The sequence below is a fragment of the Arachis stenosperma genome, chromosome 2, assembly GCF_014773155.1.
Source record: "Arachis stenosperma cultivar V10309 chromosome 2, arast.V10309.gnm1.PFL2, whole genome shotgun sequence".
Lineage (NCBI taxonomy): Eukaryota > Viridiplantae > Streptophyta > Magnoliopsida > Fabales > Fabaceae > Arachis > Arachis stenosperma.
This window is the reverse complement of record NC_080378.1, coordinates 116,700,898-116,726,131: the sequence shown is the minus strand read 5'-3', so window position 1 is coordinate 116,726,131 and position 25,234 is coordinate 116,700,898. Positions and strand designations below refer to the sequence as shown.

Here is a 25,234-nt window from a genome sequence, read left to right as displayed (position 1 = left end):
TAAACTCTAATTTCTGATATTCATTCATACACAAAAAAAAAAAAATCTAAAGAACAAAAAAAATTCTGAAGTATTGTTTAGTGTTCTTCATCTTCCCTGGATTTTCTTACATCTCTCTCAAAGAACGTCTCTCTCTCAATTCTGAAACTCTCTCTTCTCTCTCACACTAGCCCACTACAGTCTCTTTCAGTCTCACTCGAATCTCGTCTCAGTCACGCTCGCCGGCGTCTCCACGTGTCGCGGCCTTCCCTGGGATCCTCGTCGCCGGCCACAGAAGCAACTCGTCGGGTCGCCGTCGCTCGTCGTCTTCTGGTTTCGGGACCTCGCCGTCGCCGAGTCGTCGTAGACCGTAGTCCGTTGGTGAGTCCCTGCATCGTCGCTTCCCCTGTTCTGTCTTTTCCAAATTTTCCTTCTCCTTGTATTTTGAGATGATGTTGAATTGCTAACCAATTAATTTACTTTGTTTCTGATCTAAATGTTGCTATAAATCATTGTCGGTAAAATCATTGTAATATTTTTCCCAAATTGACGTTATTGCTTGAGATCTTATGTGTGTGGACATGCACGTGGCTGGGTTGGGATTGAAGAAATCCCAGTCATTCGGATCTTTGGTTTGTGATTCAAACTCAATTGGGGTTCAGCCATTCAGGTGTGTGTGATTTGTTCTGATTCCAAATGTGATTGTTTTTTTTTGTTCCTTTGTCGTGCCTGGTTTATGCAGATTACATGTTTGAGATTTTGATTCTATGGTTTTGAAGCTGAAATTTTGCTATAGAATGTTCAATTTTCATTATATTCTATCACCTTCAATTTCGATAGTGAAGGTTTGAAGCCTTGATTCAAAGGTAAGAAGAGATAGTTTTCAAGTTTATTGGCTGAATTAAGAAATTTGGGTGCCCTGCAGTTAACTTGTTTCTTTTTTAGCATTTATCAGTTGTTAATTATTGTCTATGTTCTTATTTTAGCAATTCTATTGAAAAGTATTCCAAAGTGCATATTTTTTTGAACTACACTGTAAGTGTATCTGTTCAAGCAGGTCCTGTTTTTTTTTAATACTTTGATATCTGATTTCTTGACTGTCATTGGAATATGACCCGATCATTTTATAAACACAGGTTTTGCTTGTTGTCAGCTCAATAAATTCTTATATGAATCAGATAAGATATTAACTGATTGATGAAACTGTCCTGTATGAACCACAATGAAAGAAATAAAAATTTCCTTGGAGATGAAATATACTTTGTTTTAAATTAAGGTTTCTTTTATAATGCATTATTTCTCTTTTTTTTTTTTTGCCAAAAATTTAATTTATTCAGTCAGAAATCAAGGTAACAAAGAAATTCCGTTAAAGTCAAAACTTACTTATTTATTTGATGTAATTCCTAGGATACATGTCATTATTGTTTCATGCTCACTGAGAACTTGTATGGATATCTCCCTTTTTAAAGTTGGTGGAAAGCAGATGCACAGGCTGAATTTGCCTTTTTAATTGCAAAGATAATTTATAACAATGAAATTAAAGGATTGGTTTTCATGGTTAAATTTATAGTTTACCTCTTAGGTCCTAGATATCTTAGTATGCTATGTCTTATGTTGCTCAAATTCATCTGTTGCATGAACCATTCATATATGTATCTTTCCATATATCTCATTATCTATTTTCTTAAAGGTGTGGTTTCTTTGATGATTCCATCAATATCATTGTTTATTTAGTTGTTAATCCAACACTTTGTTCATGTAAAATAAATTGAATGCTTCTAGGTTTGGGTAAAGTGGGGAGAGAGACGCCAGTTCATTGCCCAGAACAAGCTAGGTAACTTAATTGATAATTTTTTATAATAGATCAGTTGTTCATTCCTTCTTTGAATTGTCCAGTTATATTTAGGTCTTCCTAGTTTGTGATTAGTTCAACAATTGTCAGTGATTTGACTTTTAGGTTGGATAGTACTTGATTTTGTTACAAACTAGAAATTTGCTTCGATTCACACTTTCACTGTATCAACTGGTCTTTCACTCACTTACAGCTCATAACAAGCATGCCAGTAGCATTTGTCATAGTATACGGAAGATGTAGCTAATTGAAATGCAGATTTTGATTATTTGGGAAGTCTTTTGTTGAACAAATTTTACAAAAATATATTCCTGTTGCCTCCATCTAGGCATGTTTATTATGCATGGTGATGCTCATTTAAATTGTTTAGGAAGTATTTTTCTTAAAATTTTACAAAAATATAATTATTTTTATACTTTTATTTGCATATATAATAAAACTTCTAATATCTGGTTTTAGTGCTTTTTGAGAAAAGGGATAGTTTCCTAGGTGCTTTTTTCAAACTTGTTATTATACCAGTTGCAATTTGGATTAGTATGACTTAGAGGATGTATCATTAGCTCATTACTTTAAACACAAACTATATTACCTTACTAACACAAGTTGAGGCTAAAATCATGTTTGGGCTTTGGGAGTTGGGACATAGCTCAGCTCACTTTTATTGAGCATATTTGAAATGAATTGAGACTTGGTTTGCATGCTTCAATTCATTAACTGGGCTACTTTTTCAATGCCAAGACAAACATGCACTATGATTCTAATTAGATCCAATGATAATTGCATAGTTAACGGAACTAGCTTTTCAAGGTTGAATTGGTGATTTTAATGAATAAGCTATAAACCTCAAAGTGTCCATATTGTTAAATATCCGATGTTCTGAATGCTGCATGACATCTACATCTTCAAAGAACTACCCTGAATTTAGTTTATAATTAATTTTCAGTTGAACCAGTGGGACGATCTTATTTTTCACTTCCTCCCGCCAGGCTCACCTTTCTTTCTGTTATATTTTTATGCTTACATATATTCTTTACAGGGATGACTTCCTGTCACAAGGTAGTTGGTGATATCAGTGCACTTAGGAGGTTGTATTATAATATGTACAAATTTTCTTATTTCACAAAAATAGTTTTGCACTTGGTTGACTCGGTTAAGTAACAATAGAAGAAGGAAGTATGTAATGCATGAATCATAATAAAATAATGGCCTAATTAAGCAACAAGATCCATTAGTTTACCTTAGGTTTCTTGAAATTTATTACCATGTTAATATTCTGGGGTAAAAAGTAAGTGAAAGATTATTGTGCGATTTTATGTTCATCTGTCCTGTGTTAGTGGTTTTTTTCCTTGGTACTGTTCACTAATTTAGACAAGTGCCTTTCTCTAATATGCCCTCATTTTCAGGAATGTCACAATACACATATTTGATAACAATTTGATCACCGGTGAAAACTCATATAGCAAACTCTCTCTTGTTGATTTGAGGAGCTGTTTGATTTAGCCAATTCAGATTCAACTGCCACTTCTCAGTACCAATTTAGCATTACGGTTTGTTAGCTCTATAATGAACAGGTATTGTTCTCTTTTACTTACTATATACAACTTTTCTGGTATCCAATGTTTGCTTCCTGGTAACTGTTGGCATTAGATTATCAAGGCCTTTTTTTTAAATGTTCCTGCAGGCTAGAGATCTTGTCTTGATTTTGCAATGACTCCTTCTCATTGAGGTAAATATTTGTCATGGAATTTCGTAGCAGACATGTTAGTTTATTAGTTATGTATTTTTAGTTTTTACTGACTTCCTGAAGTTCCTTTCTAGCAGTAGCATCTATAGTTGTAAAGACGGTTGTCATGATGTTTTGAGAATCTCTAGTAAAACATCTCAAGATGGTTAATAATAATATTATCGTTCTTTGGCAATAAAGGTCATTTGCATTGGGAGTTTGGCACAGCCCAATATTTTTCATTGTATGGTAATTTGTTTTTCTTGTTCAATGTTCATCTCAGGTGCAAGATTTACACCTTATTATTCCTGGCTATTTCTTTTGAGTGGAGCAGTGATACACGCCCGCTTTCTTATCAGCAGGTTAATATTGTGTACATTAAAATTGCACTTTCATGGATATTCTGATATTTTGGAAACTATGAGAGTAGACTATTAATTATTTCTTTATTATGCATATATATCAATTTTATAGATAAAGATAATGTTCCTAGCTATATAGATAAATATGAGTAGAAAAATGATACAAACTCTATTGTAATTAGAACATACAAAGTAAGTATATGCCAATCAAGCAGTTTCCAGAACTCTTTCAAAATGCAGCTGTGAGTATATGCTGAGCAGGAAAAGAGGGGAATTTGTGTGATATTCAGTACAGTTTGAATAATATGTATCAGCTTTGCGTAGGGGCTTACATTTTGTAAAGGTCTAAAGGGAAGTTAGGGTGTTTAATGCGACCATTCAAATGGTTATTGTAATTGATATTAGTTCAGAACAATTGGAATTTTTAATTTATGCATGTTAAAATTGCTGATTCTATCTCCCTTTCTCTAATAATTCTTCATGCATGTGTACAGGATCTGCCACAGACTTTTCCTGGCCATCCATGGTTGGACACTCTCGAGGGACATGCTGCTCTTAGACGTGTTCTAATGTTGGATATTGTCAGGTGGATTTGATCTGCTCTTCCTTCTTATTCTGAATTATTTTCCCCTCTCTTAAGTTCTTGTTGGATGATCTAGCCTCCTTGTTTTCAGGATGCTTGTATTGTAGATCAGAATTGTAAAATTTAATACCTTAATAACTTAACTGTTACTGTTATAATGTGAATAAATGTCAACTTAGGACATTGTGCTATTTCATTGCCCTAGATTTACATTATTAAAGAGGCATTTGCACCTGTTCAGTTTAACTTTTGTTAGCTCGACATTTTATTTTAATAGTGTAATAGAGAGGAATTGGTTGTATAATAAAGTGGTGGTTTGTAATTTTGAAGTGTAAAGGTTTTGGAAAATCTTTACTCACTCTTGATCTCAACATCTGAGGGCAACAAGCAAAAATACGGATGTATTTAGGAAATATAAATTCTCTTATTAATTATTATACATATATCATATCACTTTAGAGGATTCATTTGTGAATTATTTATCAACAAAAATTATGAGATGTAGATTTATCTTTTTGGGGTGAGATGTCGCCAGTTTCAGCGATAATGGCAATGAAGAACGATCGATACTTACTTGATAGCTAATAACTACCTGAGTATTTAATTTCTGTTGACATTTATGTAAGCAATCCATTTAATTTTTTAAATAATTTTGGATAAAATATAATATTTAAAAAGGAGCATGTTACTTCCATGGGTGAATTATACTACAAGATCCACGGTTATATCTTACAAAACTTGATCTTCAATTATAATGGCAAAAAAGCTGTCAATTGGAATAAGGACAGGTTCAATGATGTATCATCTATTACATGCCCACACTGACCTATGCTTCATGAAATACCAAGAGAAGACTGCAGATGCAGATCATCCATCTCTGCAAGTTCTTTAGTAATTCATCTTGAGAAGCTATCAACCTTCTTCAGCATCTGTAGAGCAGCCCTACCACCCTCGACACAAGTAACTGTTGCCCTATATTTCTGTAAAACACCTTCTGCAACTTTTCTGTTCACTGCATTAGCATCAACCACCAAAATTCTTTTTTGTAATGATAGATTCCCAAGTTTGGATACTTTCTTTCTAGTTGTTTGCCTTTTTTCAATTCCAAGGGATTCTCTATAGGAGCAAACCAAAACACTCAGCCAAAAAGGCTTCATTAATATATCATCAATGACACCTAAACTAGAAGAGACTGTATAATCAAACTATGGAGTAAAGTAACTTTGGTTATTACGTTTGAATAAACATACAATCGAGTAAAGTAACAGAAAAAAAGATTTATCAACCGTAAATACTCATTCAGCCTTAATTATTTACAAAAGAACTTCTACTTTCAAAGTCCACTTGCATGGGGAATTAAATACTAAGAAAAAGCCAGCAAATATGGCATGGCTTATGGTTAATAATTCAAACTGTTACATAGAGATATTTAGGGAATAGCCAATTATAAAAAATTGTATTGAGTGGTTAAAGAAATGCAACGAATAAGGATGAAACAAGTGTTTGGCTACAGCCATAGACAACAATATCTAGGATACATGAAACCTGTTGGCTCTGCTTCCTCTAGAAATTTTTTTAACATCTTTGGATGGCACTCTAGAATCTCACAATACATAAGTTCTTCTACATCTTCCTTTGTTATCCTGCGTCTCTCAAACTCAAACTCCATCTTTGTAACTGGCTGGCAGAAGGTTTTCTCTCAACCTTGGCCAAGCCTTTAAAATATGGAGCCGCTCACGCCTAACAATATCATACACAAGATACCAAGTTAATAAAAGATTACCAAAGAAACTGAACCAAAGACGGATGAAAATTCAGAATTCAACCTCTTCAGCAGAAGGCCAATCTTTAGGCTCAAGGGCCAACATTCTATCTAACAAACGAAGAGCAAGGGGGTTTGCATTAGGAAACTTCTGGGAGAAAGGAACTGGCTTCTTCTTGGGTATGCTGCTCAAGTATCTCCGAGCTTTCTCATTCCTTACCTATTAATATGCAACCAAGGTTGCATTGAGTAAAAACTAAAACACACAAGACTGCAAAGAGGAAGGGAAACTGAAGAACAGATCCTAGCACACTACAAGATTTCTTGTTTATGGAGATTTTTTTGTGGAAGTTTTGAAAAACCTCCATTAATTAAAACTAGTTTAAATTTCTAAGCCCAATTTTCTAAACCAATAGCCAGTGCCTAACCTACTCTGATTAAACCCAAACAAATTTAACTCAAAAAAAAAACTTAGACAAAAAAAATTGGAAGAGGAAGAAGAGGGAGGACACTACAAAAAAAAAAATCCATTTAACCACATTTTTTTTAGGCTACATTTAAAAAGTGTAATATAGGAATAGGTTATATTTTTCTCCGTGTTTCTTTTTTGTAGGAGAATAGAAAATACATTTGTGACATCACTTGAAAATTGTAGCCTTAATGGTGTGTTTGTTTGAGGTGAAAATGGGAGGAAAGAAAAGGAAGAGAAAGAAATTGAAAGAAAAATAGTTATTTTCAAGAAAATAAAAATCCACTCAATTTCTTTTCTTTCCTTTCTTTCTTTTCTATTTCTTTACTCTCTATTTCTTTCCTTCCAACCAAACATAGCCTAAATATTATAAATGTCACTTATAAAGTATAGCCTTATCTTAAAAGCTATGGGTTCACTTTTTACATTAAAAAATACACTTGTCAGATTTCAGGTACCCTTTAAAAGTGCTATCTAATGTATCTCAGATCAAATGTCCAACAATTAATATTTTTTTTTCAATTTTCAGCAAATAATACACATACAAACACTTTAGCCAAATAAAATGAAAACATAAAAGTGTAAAACCCCAGCTTAGCTTTTCCCTTCTTCACGCCACCCCCAACCCAGAGAAGACTCTGCGCCATCACCACTCACTATAACATCCCTAATTTCTAACCCAAAATCCCCAAACTAACTCAGAAAATCCTAATTTCCCCGATTCCTAACCCTAACAGCCGCAACCTCACCCTCCTTCAACGTAACAAACAAAAGCAGCCACTGTAGAGAGAAGAGGGACCGGGAGAAGAAGAGAAGAGAGGAAAGGCCTGCCCAGCCGTCACCACCGCAGCGCCGCTGCAGCTATTGCCACCTTCAGAGCTGCGGAAAGTCGTCCTCCCTGCCGTCGAATGCCGCCGTCGTGTCGCACATGAGAGAGAGAGAGAGACAGATTCGAGAGGAGCTACCCACGATCGCTGCCGTCGAAGCCAGACTCGTCGCCGTCACCACCCACGAAGCTGCGAGGAGCCGCTGTCGTGCTCGTGTCGCTGGGCGCCGTCGAGCTTCCCTCATCCTGAGCCGTCGATCTGTCGCCACCGCTACAAGGGCTTGTCGCTGGAGCCACGACTGTCACTGAGCTTCCGTCGCCGCTGCCGTTCAAGCCGCTGCTGCCGTCGATTTGTAGTTGCTGCGATTGGAGCCACTAGCGGGGGTGAGTTGCTACTGCCTTGTTGCCGTCCTAATCATATTCAACGTCCACTGCCCTGAGCTGTTTCTGCCCTTCAGTTTGTTGAGTTCGGATTCCTTGTGCTACTGTAACTGTCATTACTGAGGTGGGAACCAACGTTTCTGTTTGGCTGCTGCTGAAGGTCTTCCACCATCACTGGAGCTGCCCAGAATCATCGTGGAAGCTGCCAAGATATATGGTTGATTTCTAATTATGCCAAGACATCATTACTAATTAAGTTTTATGTTGATTTTTTTTATTTTATTTTATGTCCTGACTGCATTATAACTTGTGAATTCCATTTCCTTTTTGATATTCAATGTTTTGACAAACTGCCATGGTTTATAATCTATTGATACTTGCCATTTTCATGCTTAATCAGTCTGATTTAGAGATATTTTGGAGCTGACTAAGGCTTTTAACATGAAAGAGACTGAGGCAAAGGCATATATATATTTAAAATCCTGATTACTTTCCTTTAATGCATCACAGCCTTTAATGCATCAGCTTGCTCTTTTTATTTTGTTATGCTTCTGTTTTGTGTTGCCTCCTTAATAGTAAGAAAGATTAAGGAGGCTCTATTTTGTGTTTTAGTTAATAGTTTAAGGATTAAGACATGATATTGACTAATGAATATGAATGAATAGTATTATCCTATTGTGCATTTCACCAAAACTCCTTATTTAACAGCTAATATTATATATAGTTCTACGTTCCTAGTAATCTTAGTGGAAAGTAATTAGCTGAAGTTGCTGGTTTTTTGTTGCAAAGTGGTAGTTAATTACTACACTCACCTAACTATATCAGCTTATAACTCTCGAGAGGTAAAATATCTACATAAAGGTAGTGATGCTTTATTTGAATGTATTGATTTTTGTTTATCTATATAAAGACTTGTTTGAGAAGTGCATGGAGATTGCTCAGAAGTCTCTTGATGATGTACATGATGTTGTCCTTGATAGTTATTCAGATGATTGTTACTAAGAAAGTTATAGATTGTCCTTGATAGTTATTCAGTGTTGTCCTTGATTGTCTTATGGATTTTGTGCTGGAGTTGTAGATTTTCTGTTCTTGGTATTAGATTTCTTTGTTTTCTCTTTTCAAATAGGATATTGTGAAAAGCTTATTTTTGGTTTTATAATGTAACTGTTTAGGATGCTGGTTTCAATCGTAATTATTCCAGTGAAGTTTCTTCTCCGGTTGCTGGGCACTTTCCAGGTTATATGGACTATCAAGTAGGAATGAGACCACAGATCCCTGTTGAGAGAAAATGGGCCCTCGGGATTCAGGTGCAGTGTTTTACTTGGCTAAATATATAGTTATTAGACTTGCAATGCTGTTATGCTTAAATATATAGTTATTAGACTTGACTTTCTTTTACTGCTGGCTACTCTGGATATCTAGTCTATCTTTAAAGTTTTGCAGGTATTTAATTTCCTGATTATTTTGGTTTCTTCTCTAAATAAACTCTGTATATTTCTTAATATTAGACAAGTTGTGTTACTTGCAATAATAATACTCCTTTTTATACACTTCCAACTTTTCAATATAAAAAAACTATAATTGAAAAAATAAAAAATAATTGTATACTATTTTCTAAATAAAAAAGTCAATAGGTTAAGATATAACAAAAAATAGTGTAAGTATTACTTCTCAATGTTAGAGTTGCTTATAGCTATCAAACAAGTTGGTATGGTCCATTTAGGCCTACTTGACTAATTATATATCAAGTATGTGCGTCTCTAAAATGAAAGCTTAGTCCATTTAAAAGAAATTCACTGAGCTAGATAAACTAGTCCATTTATTTTTATTTTTTATTTTTTATTTAAATAGGCAGTTTTTTATTAAAAAATTAAAAAAATGGGCTAAAATAACTTGAGATTGTTCTAAAATCTGGGTAAGGGAATTTAGCAGCCTTGATTTCAAAGTTAACAACAAAGTTATTTTATTGAGATTAAGTAGAGGTAGAATCTTGCAGGTGAGTTCTTTTATTTCAGATATCAGAGTTGTGTATTGTGGTGTACTAAGAAATTGTCTTGCTTCTTTGAAGAACAAGTGATATGCTTGTGTCTTATTTTATTTTCTGGATATAGTTAATCAAAGTGTGTGTTATCTGTTTCTTGGATATAGTTAATCATGTGTTATCTGTTTCCATTTATTTTTCATAGAGAGAATAGATGCAAATGGGGTAGAAATTGGTAACTCATGCAATGTTTTTCAACTTCATATGTTTAGTTTGAGTGAAGATTTGAATGGAACTAAAGTATTTATAACAGATTTGTGTTGAATGGTAGTATACTTAACAGATTTTTATAATCAAGTGTGTGCTAGAACTAGTTGCATGAAATGTTAGTCAGTGTCTATTTGGATTAGAAAGAATTCAAGAATGGAATACATGTAGTCAGATTAGATTTGAGTTAGAGTTCGTTGTGCACTACCACATACTGGTTGTGACTTGTGGCAAAACATGTTCTTTGGATTAAATCATGACTTAAAATCTGTTTATATGGATTGTGGAGTATCACTGCTTCTAGTAAGGGTCTAATGTTGTTTGCTGTAGGCTTATAAAGCATTGAATGAGTGGGTTATCAGGTGATTTATTACATTGTTGTTTCCTTCAATTAGTATTGAAATCAAGAATTAATTGGAAACTTTGGTCTATGAATAATTTGTAGGTAGAGGAGCGTGGTGTTCCAGTGGAAGAATTGTTAGAAGCTGATGAAGTTTTCTGCACCGGAACTGCTGTGGTTATCAACCCTGTTTTCTCTGTAACCTATTGGGATTGTGATACTGATTTCTGGTGGCATGTATCAATGAATTTTCGAATAATGATTTATTTTTCTGTGTGACATGTTTGTATTAATTCATCAACACTAATTCATCACTAAGTTATGGAGTTCTAATTAATACGAGCTCTTTGTTATTCACTGCTCTAATCAGGTTACTACTCTATCTTAAGAACCATCAATTGCTTGTTGGTTGTTACTTCTTTTACAATCTTTACCTTATTGTATTTATGAATCATCAAACAGCTGGAGCAGAGGTGCAAGCAATGGGCGTCATAGTGATGATAAGAGACCCTACCTCAAACAGCGGCACTTTGCAGTCAGGATTCCACTTTCCATTACTCCTCTCTTTTATTGAATTTTATTTAATACTGTTGTTGACATTTTTGGTTCATCAAAGGTGGTGTGCTATTTAAATAATTATGGCAAGGATTTCAATGGTGGACTCTTTCGTTTCCGGGATGGCCAGCCAATGTCAATTATGCCAATGGCTGGAGTGAGTTTATACTCTTTCACTACTACCACTTGTGTTTTTCTTTTCTGGTCAAATGGTTTCTACTGCTAAATAAGGAGAGTGATTTCTCAAAATTTCATTATTGAAATGATTCAATGTAAGAGGAAATGTTTCGCTTTTTAATTTATTTTATCCTTTTTTATCTTTTAACAGGATGTTCTGATGCATACTGCTGACCAGCGAAACATTCATTCTGTTGATGAGGTATATTCAATTGTGCTCCTTTCTTGCATGCCCTTACTTACTTGGCCTTGTACATAATCTCTGTTTTATTTCAATTTAAATCTCCTTCTCCCGGACTCCGTGTCCTTAGAAGAAAAGGGATAGAAGAGAAAACAGGAAATCATAATTTTCATCTTTGATAATTACCTGATGGGAAACCATATTAATTCTTGAAAAGAGTACTTACTTTAGGGTACCATTCTAAAGATTCCAGAATGCTGAAATGAAATAGTCAAGGATGTATCTGGTGCTTTCACTGATTTATGTCAAAATATTATTTTGGTGAATTGGTCATATGAACTCATTTGATCTTCTTTACAATTTGTGTAACTGAATTATTAGTTCCCGAGGAAGGTGTGAATGTGATTGAGGGTAGCAACTAGCAACTAGCAACTAGCAAGTAGCAACAATAAGAGAAGAATCCTAGGTTTACTTTTGTGGCTTCATGTTTGGTTTCTATCCTTTTTAACTCTCATTTTTCTTTTTTTTTTTTCTTGCAAAACAGGTCTAGCTCTCTGAACTTCAAAGAAAGTTGTCTATATTGATGACTATAACACAAGAAATCATTGCCACCGAGCTTAAATTATTAATTTTTTTTTATATAAACAGGTCTAGCTAAAGGTGTTGCTGTTGGAATATCTATAGCTGGAACAAGTGGGGTTCTGCCATTATTAATTTGTGCTTGTGTTAGATATTTCCAGAAGAAGGAAAAAGAAAAAAATTAAATTGCCAACAGAAGATTTTATATCAAGTTCAACCCAAGATGGTAACTGTATTTTATTGAAATTCTAGGCTTCTTAATCTACTATTTGTTTCTTTCTATTTGATTAAGTTATATTAACTATGACACAATGCTAAAATGTTCAATGAATTAATTATGTTGTGATCATGAATTCATAATAATAACACTTTTTGTTTCTTTTTTCCTTATCCTTGTAAAGCATCTAGCAGTGGTGAATATGAAACTTTAGGATCCACAGCTGCTAGTGCTTCTGGCCTTCCAGCAATTATGGCGGCAAAATCGATGGAATTCTCTTATCAAGAACTAGCCGAGGCTACAAATAACTTCAGCTCTGATAACAAAATTGGTCAGGGTAGATTTGCAGCAGTCTATTTTGCAGATTGAGAGGCCAAGTAAAAGCAAGCCAATTATATCTTTAATAATGTTATATAATCTTCCAGAATTAAAAGGAAAAATAAATTATCTTTGACCATTAGTAGCTTATCTGCATAATTTTATTGATAGTTAAAGATAGTAAAAATGGTAGTTAGGCATTTGGCAAACGAATAAAATTGATGAGACGTGGCAAGGGACCACATACATGTACATAATAAATATAATAATAATAATACTAATAATGCTACAAGATTAGTGGTCCTATCTATATATGATTTTGCAAACCCTTTGATGAAAATTTCAATGCTAGTTGGTGAAGATCAACACAAAAAGTCCACAAAACAACAAAGAGGTGGTGGAGCCATGAAGGTATTAATATGTCAGCATGAAAGGTAGCTCTAAATTATAAAATGTTCTTCTATTGTTGTGTTCTGTTCTAACCAAAATTCACATATCAGAAACCCGTGAGCATCACAGTGTAACTCTCACAAGTTTTCATAACAGTGAGTTCCATATAGGAATAATAACAAGCAAAGATTTTTGTATATAAATCCAAGGCTATAATCTGCAGCTTTTGGAGTGTTTAGCAAAGTTGAAATTAAAGATATCATATATCTCTTGATGAGTAAGCTTCTATAATATGATTTTTTTAAGAATGTTATGTACCAAACTTAATCATCAGCTTTTAATTCTGGATGGTTTCATTTTGCAGGATATTAGGAAGAGTTAATTATCTTATGGAGATTTCATCTGAATTGGTAATAACATATTCATATCTATAGTTTAGCACATGTATGTTATCAAAATCAATTATGAAATTTTTTGCATTATTGTATATTATGTATATGCAAGGTATAATGGAGGATCCTAATAGCTTTCTCTGGCACTTAAGCTCTATTGATACTTGTGCCTAACTACCATTTTAACCATTTAATTCTTTATCTCACACTGTTCCTGTTTATATCCACCGTGATGTGAAACCTGCTAACATATTAATATATAAATACTTCCGTGAAAAGGTTAGTTTATTGTAATATTCTTGGTAATAATCATTATTTTCCAATTTTTGTTTTCTTTTTTCTGATGAGACTAATATTAAAACTGTCTAATAAGGTTTTGGAAATTCACCAGGTTGCAAATTTTGGGCTAACTAAACTTAGGGAAGTTGGAAGCTTTTTATCACTTCATACTCGTCTTGTGGGAACATTTGGATACATGCCTCCAGTGTAAGAACTTAGTTGTTAATTGTCTTAGAACATAACAGTAAATATTAGAAAATATAAAATAAGTCAACGAAAGTTGTGGTTGATACAATTTATAGATTCTGAATGTCTAAGAACTTGGTTTGACATGACTGAATTTATAGATTCTTGGGTTGGGCATAATGTCAGATGTGAGTGTTATCTCTACTTTAGTGACATCTTTTTTCCATTCTTGATTCAAAATGATATCTTCCTTTGATTTTGGTCATCTCTGCTTTGTATATTATTGATATTTTGCACCCAATTTAATGTTATCTCTACTTTAGCGGATCAAAATGCTTCAACCAGCTAAAGGTTGTTATGGGCGCAGCACCAACAGTAAGTTTTACTCTCATCATTATGATCTTGTGTTATCAGAATGTGAACTTCATATTATGTTTCTATGTAGATTGAATTTTAACAAATTGCTAAATTATGCAGATACTTCTGGCAATCAAATCAGAAGAAAACAAGCTACAAGAAGTCATGGTTGGATTAGCAGCAAATGTTTTCACATTCATGTCCTCTCAGGAATCAAGCTATGTATTTCAAGAAGCCGAAATCATTGAAGTTGAACTGGCAAGTATACTAGTACATATTCTCAAGAAGCACAAGTATCCGGCAACAAAGGTGCTGAGGATAAGGAGGTTTGCCATAGAGTTTGCGATTTGGATGATGAAAGACAAAGCAGAAAACATAGATACCTTCAAGCATATGGGAATGGAGAAGGTGCTGGAAGGTGTATTAGAAATCACATCAGAGCTTGAAAGCTTCAATGTTTTCTCTGGTACTGTTGGATTGAACAGGCACAATCTAACAATTCACTCACTGGTTGAGACAGCCTTCAAGTTGCTGGAAAATAGGTGAAGTAATACATCACTTTTGAACCATATTGTAAAATCAGTAATCCATGTTAACGTTGAGCAAAAATTGTAAATTTGTAACACTGTACACTGTTGTTTGTTTTGTGTAAATGTGTATTATCCCACATTAATTTTGATTTTGGATTTGGTTTTTGGTTCTGATGGTTATTTATTTATTTTTCCCTCTAGATTTTGATTCTTCAGTCGAAGAATCAAGGCTTTATTGATTTATATCAATAAGGACCAATTATTAATGAAAATTCAGGAGGAACACTTTTCAATGCTATACTCTATGGCATTTATATTTATTAAATTTTGATATTAAAAAATAAATTTTTAATTTGAGAGTATGTAAATGAGATGAGATTAAGAATGTTTTTAAATTAAAAGGAAATAAATAATTATAGGATTTGTGGAGGTTTGAAAATCTCACAAAATAGTTAATTTTTATTAAATTAAAAAATCAATTTGTGGGGATTTTTAACTGCTACAAAAGTGATTTAAAACCCCCACAAAAGTTTAATATAAAACCTCTACTAAATATACATAAAATTCTCCACTAAATAGATTGTGGAGGTTTTTAAAAACCTCCGCAAAAGCACCTCAAATTTTTTGGGGTTTTAGAAACCTCTACAAACTATTTGGAGGGAGTTATAAATCTCGACAAATAAAAAAAAAATTGCCACAAATAAACAAAAACCTTATAGTGGCAATAGCTTCAAGAGATGGTGTTTCAAGAAGATCAGTCATGAGATCCAATTGATGGACAACATTCTTCCTAGGAAAAAGAGGCTTTCCAGTCAAAAGTTCTGCGAAAATGCATACAATGCTCCATATATGTCTATAGCTGGTGTATACCGAAAAGAAAATGGTTTCAGGTAATAGTGATTTACTGAGTGAAATATAATAGATAAGTGAAAGACACATAAGTAGATTCATAAACCAACTAAAGTATTTAGCATATGGCAAGGAAGCATAAACATTTGCAAGACCAATTATTATTTATTAACCACACGCAAGCCCCATATCCAGCACACAACTAAAACAGTAACAGAACAAAATTTCAATCACCAAAAGAGTATAAATTCATATATAGGTAATAGATACATTCACAAGTTACCACACATATCATCTCCTACCTCTCAACATCCACTAAATTCCTCCCCAAAAAATACAAAACACCAATCCAAAACATATTAAGATACATACATGTAAATCTAAATATACATATGAGCTGAGTAACTTTACTTTTTTTCTCTGATCAAGCAGCATCTTCAAATTTTTTACAATATATTATATACTATATTTTGATTATCCATTTTTTTTAAATTGATTAAGAAACAAATTTGTATATTTTCGGTTTAAAAAATGAATTTATATTTTAAATTATTTTTTTCATGTTTTTTGATCAATTATGTTTATTCATATAAATATTTTTTACTTAAAAAAAGTAAAGAATAATTCCAACCCAATTTCATCCCAAACAAATTTAATAACATCCATTTTTATTGCATAAAGCCATAATGAAAACTATTCCTAGAAATTTGCCAAGTTCATTCTAAGTTAGCCAATTAGCCATAATCACTCTTGTAAAGCTGCTCTCTAATTAAAAATAAAAGCTAAAAACGGCTGTACCTACAATACATTGTCATTATAGCAAAGTTTTGAAATCAAACTGGTTATCAAACCGTTTTAACTACTGATTTACTAGTTTAATTGGTTTGACTTGTAGTTCAACCAAAAAAACTGTTTTTTAATAAAATAATACATAAAATATAAATACACAGAGTAAAACATAATTATAATCTAATATAAATTTTAAAATATCATCAAAAGTAAAAATATTACTTAAACCACAATATTATGATCTTTTTCAAAATACAAACTCAAAAGTCAAATTAAAAAAAAAACCATAAAATGCCATATGATAAACTATTTAAGATTATTCACAATCCTACACCACACAATTATGAAAAATCACAGTTTACAGATTAACTAACAACAATTATTCAATATTATTCACAATCCTAACCAACACAATAATGAAAAATCACACTTCACATATTAACTAACAACAACTATTCAAGATTATTCATAATCCTAAACCACAAAGTAATGAAAAATCACAGTTCATAGATTAATGGACAACAATTATTTAAGATTATTCACAATCTTAAACCACACAGTAATGAAAAATTAGAGTTTACAAATTAACTAACAACAATAACAGTTAAAAAAATCTAAAAGAGAGCAAATTGAGTAGTGAGCACACAGGAAGACAGGGAGCACGACTGGAGGGGCTGACCCGGCTGAAGGGGTGGAGCGCGGTAGAACAGAGATAATATATATTAACTATAATCACAAATTAAACTATTTTAAATGAAATAATTTATATAACGATAATCTCATTTATTGGTATAAATACTGAATTAAATAAGTTATTATTATTTTTTATTTGAAATTATTTTTTATTAAACTAACCTCAATATTACATATCAAATAATGCAAAATATAATTTCATACCCACTTTAATAACTTTACCATATATACAATAATGTTTCTCATAAAACTTAAGCAAAATAAATTATTTCAAAACTATTTACCATCCAAATATAAAGTAATAATTCTGATATAAATTAGCTTATATATAAACATTAAAGTAATTACATATATATAATTATTAAAACGACGCCATTAAAAAAAACCAATTTTAAACCAAAAAAAATCCAAACCAAATTATATTTATTTTATAATTTAGTTTTAATCTACATATATAGTTATTAATAAAATACTAATAATTTTAGGAATATCCTGTTGAAAGTTACGTTCTAGAATTCAACATCCAAATCTTTTGTCCTACAAATTATTTTAAACAAAACACCTTTTAAATTTAACTTTAATTTAAACATATTTAATTTAATTTACAAAAATAGCAATTTTTAATATTTATTATATACTATCATTAATTTACTTAATTTACTGCCCGGTTCTCATTCCAATACCAGTGGATATATAATATAGCAAGGATGCCGGCCAGCATTTGATCCTAAACTGCTACATCCTTTTGCATAATAAGTGTCATCATCACTTGATTATTTTAGTGTAATTCATAAATCAATATATTTAAATACAAATTATTTATATTTAGATTTTAGACACATTTAGTCCACACAAATATATTTGGTGACTGATGAACTTATCTTGTTACTGAAACCACATTTGAGTGCTTTCATGAAATGAATGAAGAAATAGTATAACAGGTTCTAACATAGCAGACAAACACAAGCATAGTTGATGGAATCCAAATCCAAAGCATCCTTCAACCTTGCTTTGAATCTCATTCTCTTACTTCTGAATTTGCCACTGAGAGTAGTTCTTAGTGTTGATGAATACAGCATAAATGACTTCCCACTTGATTTTGTCTTTGGTTCTGGGACAACTGCATATCAGGTTCATCTTTAATTTCTTCATATATACATAAATAATGTAATATATGATTGTTTTTATAAGAATATATATGTATATAGTGGGAAGGAGCTGCTAATGAAGATGGAAGAACACCTAGTGTTTGGGATACCTTTGCCCATGATGGTTGGTATTCCTATTCCATTTTGTCTTTTTCATGAGTTTGTTTTCTTAATTTTTTTTTGTGTTAAATTAAAAAAAGTAATACTTTCTAGTTTCAATGTATTTCCATAGGTTTATTTTCAGTTTTCTAGAGTTTTGTTTGAAAAGTTAAAGAAATTAAACTTTTTTCAATATTATTAAGGATATAGAAAAGCACAGGTTCAAAAGCATGCAGAAGCAAAACATATTAGCATAAAAATATTAACATACTTTTATGGATTCACCTAACCTTTCTCTTTGCATAATACAAGCTAGTTGAGCTTTGGTCAAATTGATTCTAGTTATCAAATATTATATAAGTGCGAATATCATTTTATACCTTTTTTAGTAATTTTATCATATAAAAACAGTTTAATCATTAGTCCTTATGATTTTTACATTTTAGGTTCTTAGTACCAAAAAATGGTTTAGTTATATCTATTGTTTAATTATGCACACATACATTCCTCTCAAATTGTAATTCACAGGTGATATGCATGAAGAAAATGGAGATGTAGCCTGTGATGGATACCATAAATATAAGGTGAATAGACATGGCCCTAGCTTCAATTTTTATTCCTTTGCCCAATAATGCATACCTTGTAGTTCACCTGTTTGTTGAAAGTCCTGAAAAAGGTTTTAACATTTTAATTGTTTCTTTGGGAACATATAATGCAGGAAGATGTGAAGCTGATGGTGGAAACAGGCCTTGAAGCCTATAGATTCTCCATTTCTTGGTCAAGATTGATTCCAAGTATATAATACTCAAACTTGTGTACATTTTTATTTCTTTCTTCATTAAAGGCTTTTCTGAATGCATTTGAAAGTTGTGATTTTCTTTGTTCTCAGATGGTAGAGGACCTATCAATCCCAAGGCATTAGAGTTCTACAACAATCTTATCAATGAACTGATCAGCAATGGTTTCATATGAATTTCTTAATTTGTGGAACTATACTTTGAAAATTACTTCCAGAACAGAACAAAGTCGCAATCAGTTCTGATTCTTAAACTGATTTATCCATTTTGTGCCTTGAGCAGGAATCCAACCACATGTGACACTAAACAACTTTGATTTTCCACAGGCAATTGAAGATGAATATGGAGGATGGATTAGTCCTCAAATGATGTATTTCTTGATCTCTTGCACTGTAATGTTGTTAGCATTAGTTCATGAAACTTATACTGAATTAATTACTTTATGCAAAAGGATGTAAATCCTCTAGTTCACTTTATTTTCCTTATTGTTATTATCATCTTGCTTAGCTTCTTCATATGATAACAGGCCTTTCACATTCATATGTGATTTAGCAAACACTATGCATAAAAAAAAAAAAAACTAATGGATAAATTACTTGGTGTGTGTGAATGCAGAAGCGACTTCACAAATTATGCAGATGTGTGTTTTAGAGAGTTCGGTGATAGAGTATTGTATTGGATCACTGTGAATGAGCCAAATATGATTGCTCTAGGTGGTTATGATCAAGCAATCGTACCACCCCAGCATTGTTCTCCTCCATTTTGTGTTAACAAAAGCATCAGGGGAAACTCAACAACTGAGCCTTACTTGGTAGTTCATCACATTTTGTTAGCACATTCTTCAGCTGTAAGATTGTATAGGACAAAATATAAGGTATAATACTATAATACCAGACCTTTAATTTTTCCACAGAAAAAGAGTGTATATTTTACTTCAAATCTTACATTGTATTTTTTTTTTCTAAAATTAGTTTGGAAGTCTCTATAATTTCACTTAATTTTTAATTTGTTACTATAGCTTAAAAGTTTGTAATAAAGTTCATATATATATATATATATATATATATATATATATATATATATATATATATATATATATTTTAAATTCGATCAAATCATTATAATTTAGACAGTTCTAACTAAGTCTAGTTACTATACTAACATTTTTCAGTTAGGTTCTTCTAGTTGTAAAGTTTGTAGCAAGTCCTTATATTGTACATTAACTTTCAGAAGAAAACAAGCATTTATAATCCAATACAATATAGGAACTTAAATACAAACTTTCAAACTAAGGAAACCAAGTGAAAATCAAGTGAAACTATAAGGCCTCCAAAATAACATATATAATCTTTATTATATTATTTATGTGCTATTCCTTACTAATTTCTGTATGTGGTTAAATGCCAAGAACTTCAACTCATATACAAGAAAAGATTATTCTGACCCTCAATCTATTTATATTGAATTTAGTCTCCTTGCTGAAAATTGTTGACCTGGTTGCAAAAGAATGTGATTCCAGAGATACATGTTTGAATTTGCAGGACAAACAACATGGATTTGTTGGCATCACTATCTACATATTTGGGCTTTTCCCTCATACAAATACAGAAAAAGACAGAACAGCAACTGAAAGATATCGAGATTTTACTGTTGGTTGGTTAGATACAAACACCACACTAGTTCAATTCACTTCTCTTTTGCTTTTATTTTCATAGTTTTTCTTCTTAAGACAAGTTAACATATATACATAATATGAGTGTATCAATGAAGTTACAATTCATGTTTAACCTTTTTATTCTCAGTAGTGTTTTTGGGCAGAAATACAGAAACATAAAATACAATTTGTTTGAAGGATATAGATACAAAAATAAATAACTTATGCAGAAAAAAAAATTGACTAATTTTTGTCCATCCGAAAAAAGAGAGTCTTGGAGATGAGTTGTCTCTGTGTGAGCTAAAGGTCACAAATTCAAGCTGTAGAGTCAGTTACTAATGCTTGTATTAGGTTATGACAGCCTACATTACACTCTTTAAGTATGACCCTTTTCCGGACCTTGTGTAACGCAAGATACTTTGCACAAGCTATCTTTTTCTTGTCCATCCGGAAATTGGGGACAATGGAGATGGAGACATAACTATTTTGTCTACTCTCTATCTCAGTATTTGTTCTGAGAGACTTACAAAATATAGCTTATCGACCACTAGGCCTAAAGTTTGCTTTATTCCATTGAACATGATACTATTTTTATTTGATCTCAAGTTATTAACACATTTGAGAGCTTCCTTTTGGGGAAAATATTCTCAAGGAACTTTTATGTCAAGTTTCTGTGCTGGTTATTATATAAGTTAAGATATTGTACTCTTATTTCCCTGCTCTATTGCAGGATTATGGAGCCATTTTTGCATGGAGACTATCCCATTTCCATGAGAGAAACTGCTGGTGCAAGAATTCCATCCTTCACAAATCGCGAATCCGAACTGGTTAAGGGTTCATGTGATTTCATAGGTTTAATTCACTACAGCAATGCTAATATCACAGATAATAGTGAAGCACTGAAGAACAATCTGAGAGATTACACAGCAGATATAGCTGCAAAACTAATCTGTAATGAAATTTCCAACTAGTTGAACTTTCAATTCTCTTAACATTATTTGATAGTTTTCATTCATGTCCACAGCTATGTGTACCGTTCATTTATGAATAATGAGTACTTTCTTGGTTTTGGCAGCTGGACTGAATCCATTTTCAAATGAAGAGGTGATTCTTTTCTTTCCTTTTTCATTTTTTTTTACCAGTTACATCACTTTACTGTACAACTAACGTGGCTTTGAATGCTTTGACTGAATCAGTACCCTGTCGCACCGTGGGGTTTACAGGAAGAATTGAATAAATTCAAGCTCCGTTATGGCAATCTTCCTATATTCATATATGAAAATGGTAAATCCCTTTCACTTTGGCATTTCTGATAGTTCTGTATTTTTGAATAAGAAATCATAGATGACCATTAGATGTACATAGAAGATTATTCACATACCTACTCCGATAAAAAAATATGTGTTGTCTCATCATCCTGATAAGTGAGCATCTTAAGTTCTATGGAAATTATGACTGAATTACTGAATCCTTGGAGGATTTGTTGAAGATGGGTTTGGTGAACTAACGAAATGAATCACTAATTGCACTAAATTTAACTGCTTGGTGTATGATATAGATCAAGATACTTTAGTGGTATATGAAGGTTGTAGAAGGCTTAGAGGAAGAGGATTGAATCTATGTCCTTTTTTTTAATGAAATAACCCTTTAATTACAAACTTTCAATTTGAATCTGTTTGAAGTTAGCAGTGAAAAATTTATGAGACAATTTGTTTTTGATCTCATGAATATCAGAAAACAGAATAGAGAAGAGAAGAGAGAAGCTGACACCATCATGTATCCTGGTTCAATTGTCTTGTGCAATGCAACCTACATCCAATTTTCATCACAACAGTGGTGGAATTTTCATTATAGTTAAAGTATTACATACACCAATTCCACATGATTGGCACAATTCTTTCCCTTTCAAGTTCTAACCTAACTTGACTATGCTAATACCTAACTCTTCACTCTTAGTGCTAACCCAACTAAGAAAGAGGTACTTCACAGGAATTGGATACAAGACAATGGAAACATCCTAAAGAAATTTGAAATCACTCTAGATTTTTCATTGAAGTGCATCACTCAACCTTTTATCACTCTTTGCTTTTTCATATACTCTTTCTTTCATCCTTTTACCACTCAAGAAATTGCAAAAAGATATACATTGAAAATTAAATTACAATCTATAAAACATAAAGGAGATTGATGCTTCAACAACCTTAGTTGCTATAGGTAGAACCAGATTCACTTTCTTCTGATTTAGTTCTTCATTCTGGCAGAATGCTTCTTTTACTAGAGAGCATCGTCCACGTTGATGAACTTCTTTAGAGAAAACTTCATAGAACAAAAACCTCAAACCCTGGTTCTCTCTCCTTGCCTTCAGAAGCATAAAACAATTTTCTTTTGTACCTCATTGCATGTTGTTGAGATGTTCTCTTTTAAGTCAACTCATCGAGCTGTGTACTTCACCAACTTACCCTTTCACATTCTTCTATTAATCCCCAAAATGGGAAAATGAAACAAATCCCTTTTTCTTGCCTGAATGCCTAAGAATAGTAAAGAAAAAAAATATTTTCAATAGTAAACCCAGATCTGAACCCTTGAGCTACTACTTTGTTTCCAAGAAACAATCTTAACCTTTGATTCACAACAGTGTTTATCAGAGGTCACCTTTTCCATGTTTCCCAAATTGGATTGGCAGAGAGTCGGGGAAAAAGAGAAGAAAGTAAAATGCGTGCATAAGGAAATGAATCACCTTTAGCTTTTGACTTAGCTTGATATGGTTTGATGTGGGTGATTAGACCTCAGCCTTTTTTGCTTATCCTTTCTCTTTCTTTCTTCCTTAGTGAGTGACTGAATGACTTAGGATGAAGCTCTCTCTCTCTCTTCTCTGAGTTCTGACCGAAATGAGAAAATGGACGTTGGCTTTGTAGGTAGCAACTTGGAGGGATCAGCATGAGAGAAATGCCTTGGGCTTGGATTTCTTCACTTTTCTCTCAGCCCATTTGATTTCTTTGTTATTTTCATTTGGGCTTTGTTTGAAAGTGTTGCCCACAAAAACAGATTAGCTTGTTCCAAATTGGGTTGTTGCTACATTGAGTTTTGGCCTGCATAATTTAAACAAAATGATCAAAACTAATTGGGTAATTAGTCCAATAAAATTAATATTTGTCATCATTAATTATGTTAGTTAATTTCTTAATTCAACAGTATAGATTTAGTAGAAATTTATGTTAAGATTTAAATTACTTAAAAATTCTAGTGCATGATATGCTAAGTTTAGGTTGAAATGCATGCATTTTATAATACTGTATAGTTACCGATAAAGATTTGGTTTGCAACTTTGCATTATCATGTGGATAGGTCAAAGAACACCAAGCAATGCATCATTACAAGATGAGTCAAGGGTCAAATACTTGCATGGATATATTGGTGCCACACTTGATGCCTTGAGGTATGGAAAGTGCATCTAGATTCTTTCATCTTTGTGCTTTTGAAGAAATACTAGAGTTGATATTTTGATTATTTTCTTTTTTTCAGAACTGATTTATGGAAATTTTAAAAAATATTCTTTTTGAACATAAGTAAAAGCTATTTTGCATTTGGATGGATTTATAAAATAAGTCTCTAGCCGCCCTTCTCCCCCCCCTCCTCTCTAGATGTTTTATTAATTCAACATATATCAAATAAAATTAGTTCCAAAAATGGAATCTATTAATAAAACCCATGTATACACTTCTTGTGTTTCCTAATTTTCCATTTCATCAACTTCTTTTTAACTTGCAGAAATGGATCAAATACAAGGGGGTATTTTGCATGGTCCTTTTTAGATTTATTTGAGTTATTGGATGGTTACAAAGTAAGTTATGGCCTATATTACGTCGATAGAAATGATCCGGAATTGAAGAGATATCCAAAACTCTCTGCAAAATGGTTTAATTGGTTCTTGAGAGGTAGAAGAAGCACTTCTATAGTTGGAGCTATGAAGCTTGTAAAGGATCCTTCTCATATTTCTATTTGACACTTCTTTGATGAGTAGGTTGTTTAATTTTTTAGCACTAGAGCTTAATGTGGGAATGTATTGGAGAAGTAGAAACCTTTAGTATAATAATTTTTCATTTCTACATTGTATCACAAATGTTGTTGTCAAATACTGATTAAAGCTGTCACCAAAAAAATATAATGATAAAAGCAGAAGAATAATATTTAAAGTTGTTATTGGTCGCGTAAATTTTTATCGTTATATTTATGTTCTTTATCTTATAAATATGACACATAATTAGAAATGGAATCTTACATATACAAGGTTCTTTTGTTCCTTCACCAGTGTTCTAAATCCAAAGTTGAAAATTCATAAACCAAACCATTTAATAAAACATATTAAACTCTCTGCTAAAGGGTAAGATAACATTGAATGTGCCTGTAATAACTTGATAAATATGAAAATGTTGGAGACCAAAATTAATCAAAATCATTGAACCAGATGCCCCACTTCTAGTGGTGGTGCAGTGTTATTTGGCTTCCAAGGCTATGTTCT

At 32.4% G+C, this 25,234-nt stretch overlaps 2 protein-coding genes and 2 long non-coding RNA genes across 20 annotated transcripts; 3 read left to right on the top strand and 1 right to left on the bottom strand.

Annotated features, from left to right (window-relative positions):
- On the top strand, positions 1 to 4,924 carry LOC130960963 (uncharacterized). Of its 5 annotated transcripts, none has more exons than XR_009079311.1 (7): positions 1 to 360; positions 722 to 845; positions 1,762 to 1,813; positions 3,235 to 3,402; positions 3,513 to 3,557; positions 3,838 to 3,916; positions 4,411 to 4,924. It is a non-coding gene; the product is annotated as an uncharacterized LOC130960963 (long non-coding RNA). The 5 variants fall into 5 exon arrangements; XR_009079312.1 differs by lacking the exon at positions 722 to 845 and adding an exon at positions 588 to 649 and having other exon boundaries at positions 2 to 360; positions 4,411 to 4,921; XR_009079308.1 differs by lacking the exon at positions 722 to 845 and having other exon boundaries at positions 4 to 360; positions 4,411 to 4,918.
- A 2,364-nt stretch (positions 4,925 to 7,288) lies between these two features.
- On the top strand, positions 7,289 to 14,857 carry LOC130960961 (uncharacterized). 13 transcript variants are annotated; one of them, XR_009079306.1, is made up of 12 exons: positions 7,289 to 8,154; positions 9,110 to 9,244; positions 10,631 to 10,895; positions 10,988 to 11,237; positions 11,409 to 11,459; positions 12,087 to 12,243; positions 12,419 to 12,963; positions 13,053 to 13,219; positions 13,307 to 13,352; positions 13,726 to 13,820; positions 14,123 to 14,174; positions 14,277 to 14,317. XR_009079306.1 is itself a non-coding variant. In XM_057886527.1 (12 exons), exons 8-12 carry the CDS (start codon positions 12,886 to 12,888, stop codon positions 14,700 to 14,702), a joined length of 720 nt encoding a protein of 239 aa, XP_057742510.1. In that variant the 5' UTR covers positions 7,307 to 7,940; positions 8,015 to 8,154; positions 9,174 to 9,244; positions 10,631 to 10,895; positions 10,988 to 11,237; positions 11,409 to 11,459; positions 12,087 to 12,243; positions 12,419 to 12,885; the 3' UTR covers positions 14,703 to 14,857. The 13 variants fall into 13 exon arrangements, 9 of the variants coding, with proteins under 9 accessions (XP_057742510.1, XP_057742507.1, XP_057742508.1 ...); XR_009079307.1 differs by having other exon boundaries at positions 12,419 to 12,986; positions 13,099 to 13,219; XR_009079305.1 differs by having other exon boundaries at positions 12,419 to 12,986.
- A 2,994-nt stretch (positions 14,858 to 17,851) lies between these two features.
- LOC130961080 (hydroxyisourate hydrolase-like) lies at positions 17,852 to 24,908 on the top strand. Its single transcript, XM_057886750.1, has 13 exons — positions 17,852 to 18,148; positions 18,226 to 18,289; positions 18,793 to 18,848; positions 18,983 to 19,058; positions 19,154 to 19,225; positions 19,344 to 19,431; positions 19,677 to 19,935; positions 20,603 to 20,718; positions 21,446 to 21,666; positions 21,791 to 21,819; positions 21,912 to 21,999; positions 24,061 to 24,151; positions 24,484 to 24,908. Exons 1-13 carry the CDS (start codon positions 17,993 to 17,995, stop codon positions 24,716 to 24,718), a joined length of 1,551 nt encoding a protein of 516 aa, XP_057742733.1. The 5' UTR covers positions 17,852 to 17,992; the 3' UTR covers positions 24,719 to 24,908.
- On the bottom strand, positions 22,535 to 23,660 carry LOC130961081 (uncharacterized). Its single transcript, XR_009079355.1, has 2 exons — positions 23,453 to 23,660; positions 22,535 to 23,243 (listed from the first exon to the last, which is right to left on the bottom strand). It is a non-coding gene; the product is annotated as an uncharacterized LOC130961081 (long non-coding RNA).
- Positions 24,909 to 25,234: the final 326 nt, after the last annotated feature.

Coding starts and splice junctions, on each gene's coding strand:
- LOC130961080 (XM_057886750.1), top strand. CDS start 17,993: ATGGAATCCAAATCCAAAGCATCCTTCAACCTTGCTTTGAATCTCATT. Junction 19,432..19,676: donor TGGATTAGTCCTCAAATGAT/GTATTTCTTGAT, acceptor GTGTGAATGCAG/AAGCGACTTCACAAATTATG. Junction 20,719..21,445: donor CGAGATTTTACTGTTGGTTG/GTTAGATACAAA, acceptor GCTCTATTGCAG/GATTATGGAGCCATTTTTGC.
- LOC130960961 (XM_057886527.1), top strand. CDS start 12,886: ATGAAAATTTCAATGCTAGTTGGTGAAGATCAACACAAAAAGTCCACA. Junction 13,353..13,725: donor TGGAGATTTCATCTGAATTG/GTAATAACATAT, acceptor GAAATTCACCAG/GTTGCAAATTTTGGGCTAAC. Junction 13,821..14,122: donor TTTGGATACATGCCTCCAGT/GTAAGAACTTAG, acceptor TCTCTACTTTAG/CGGATCAAAATGCTTCAACC.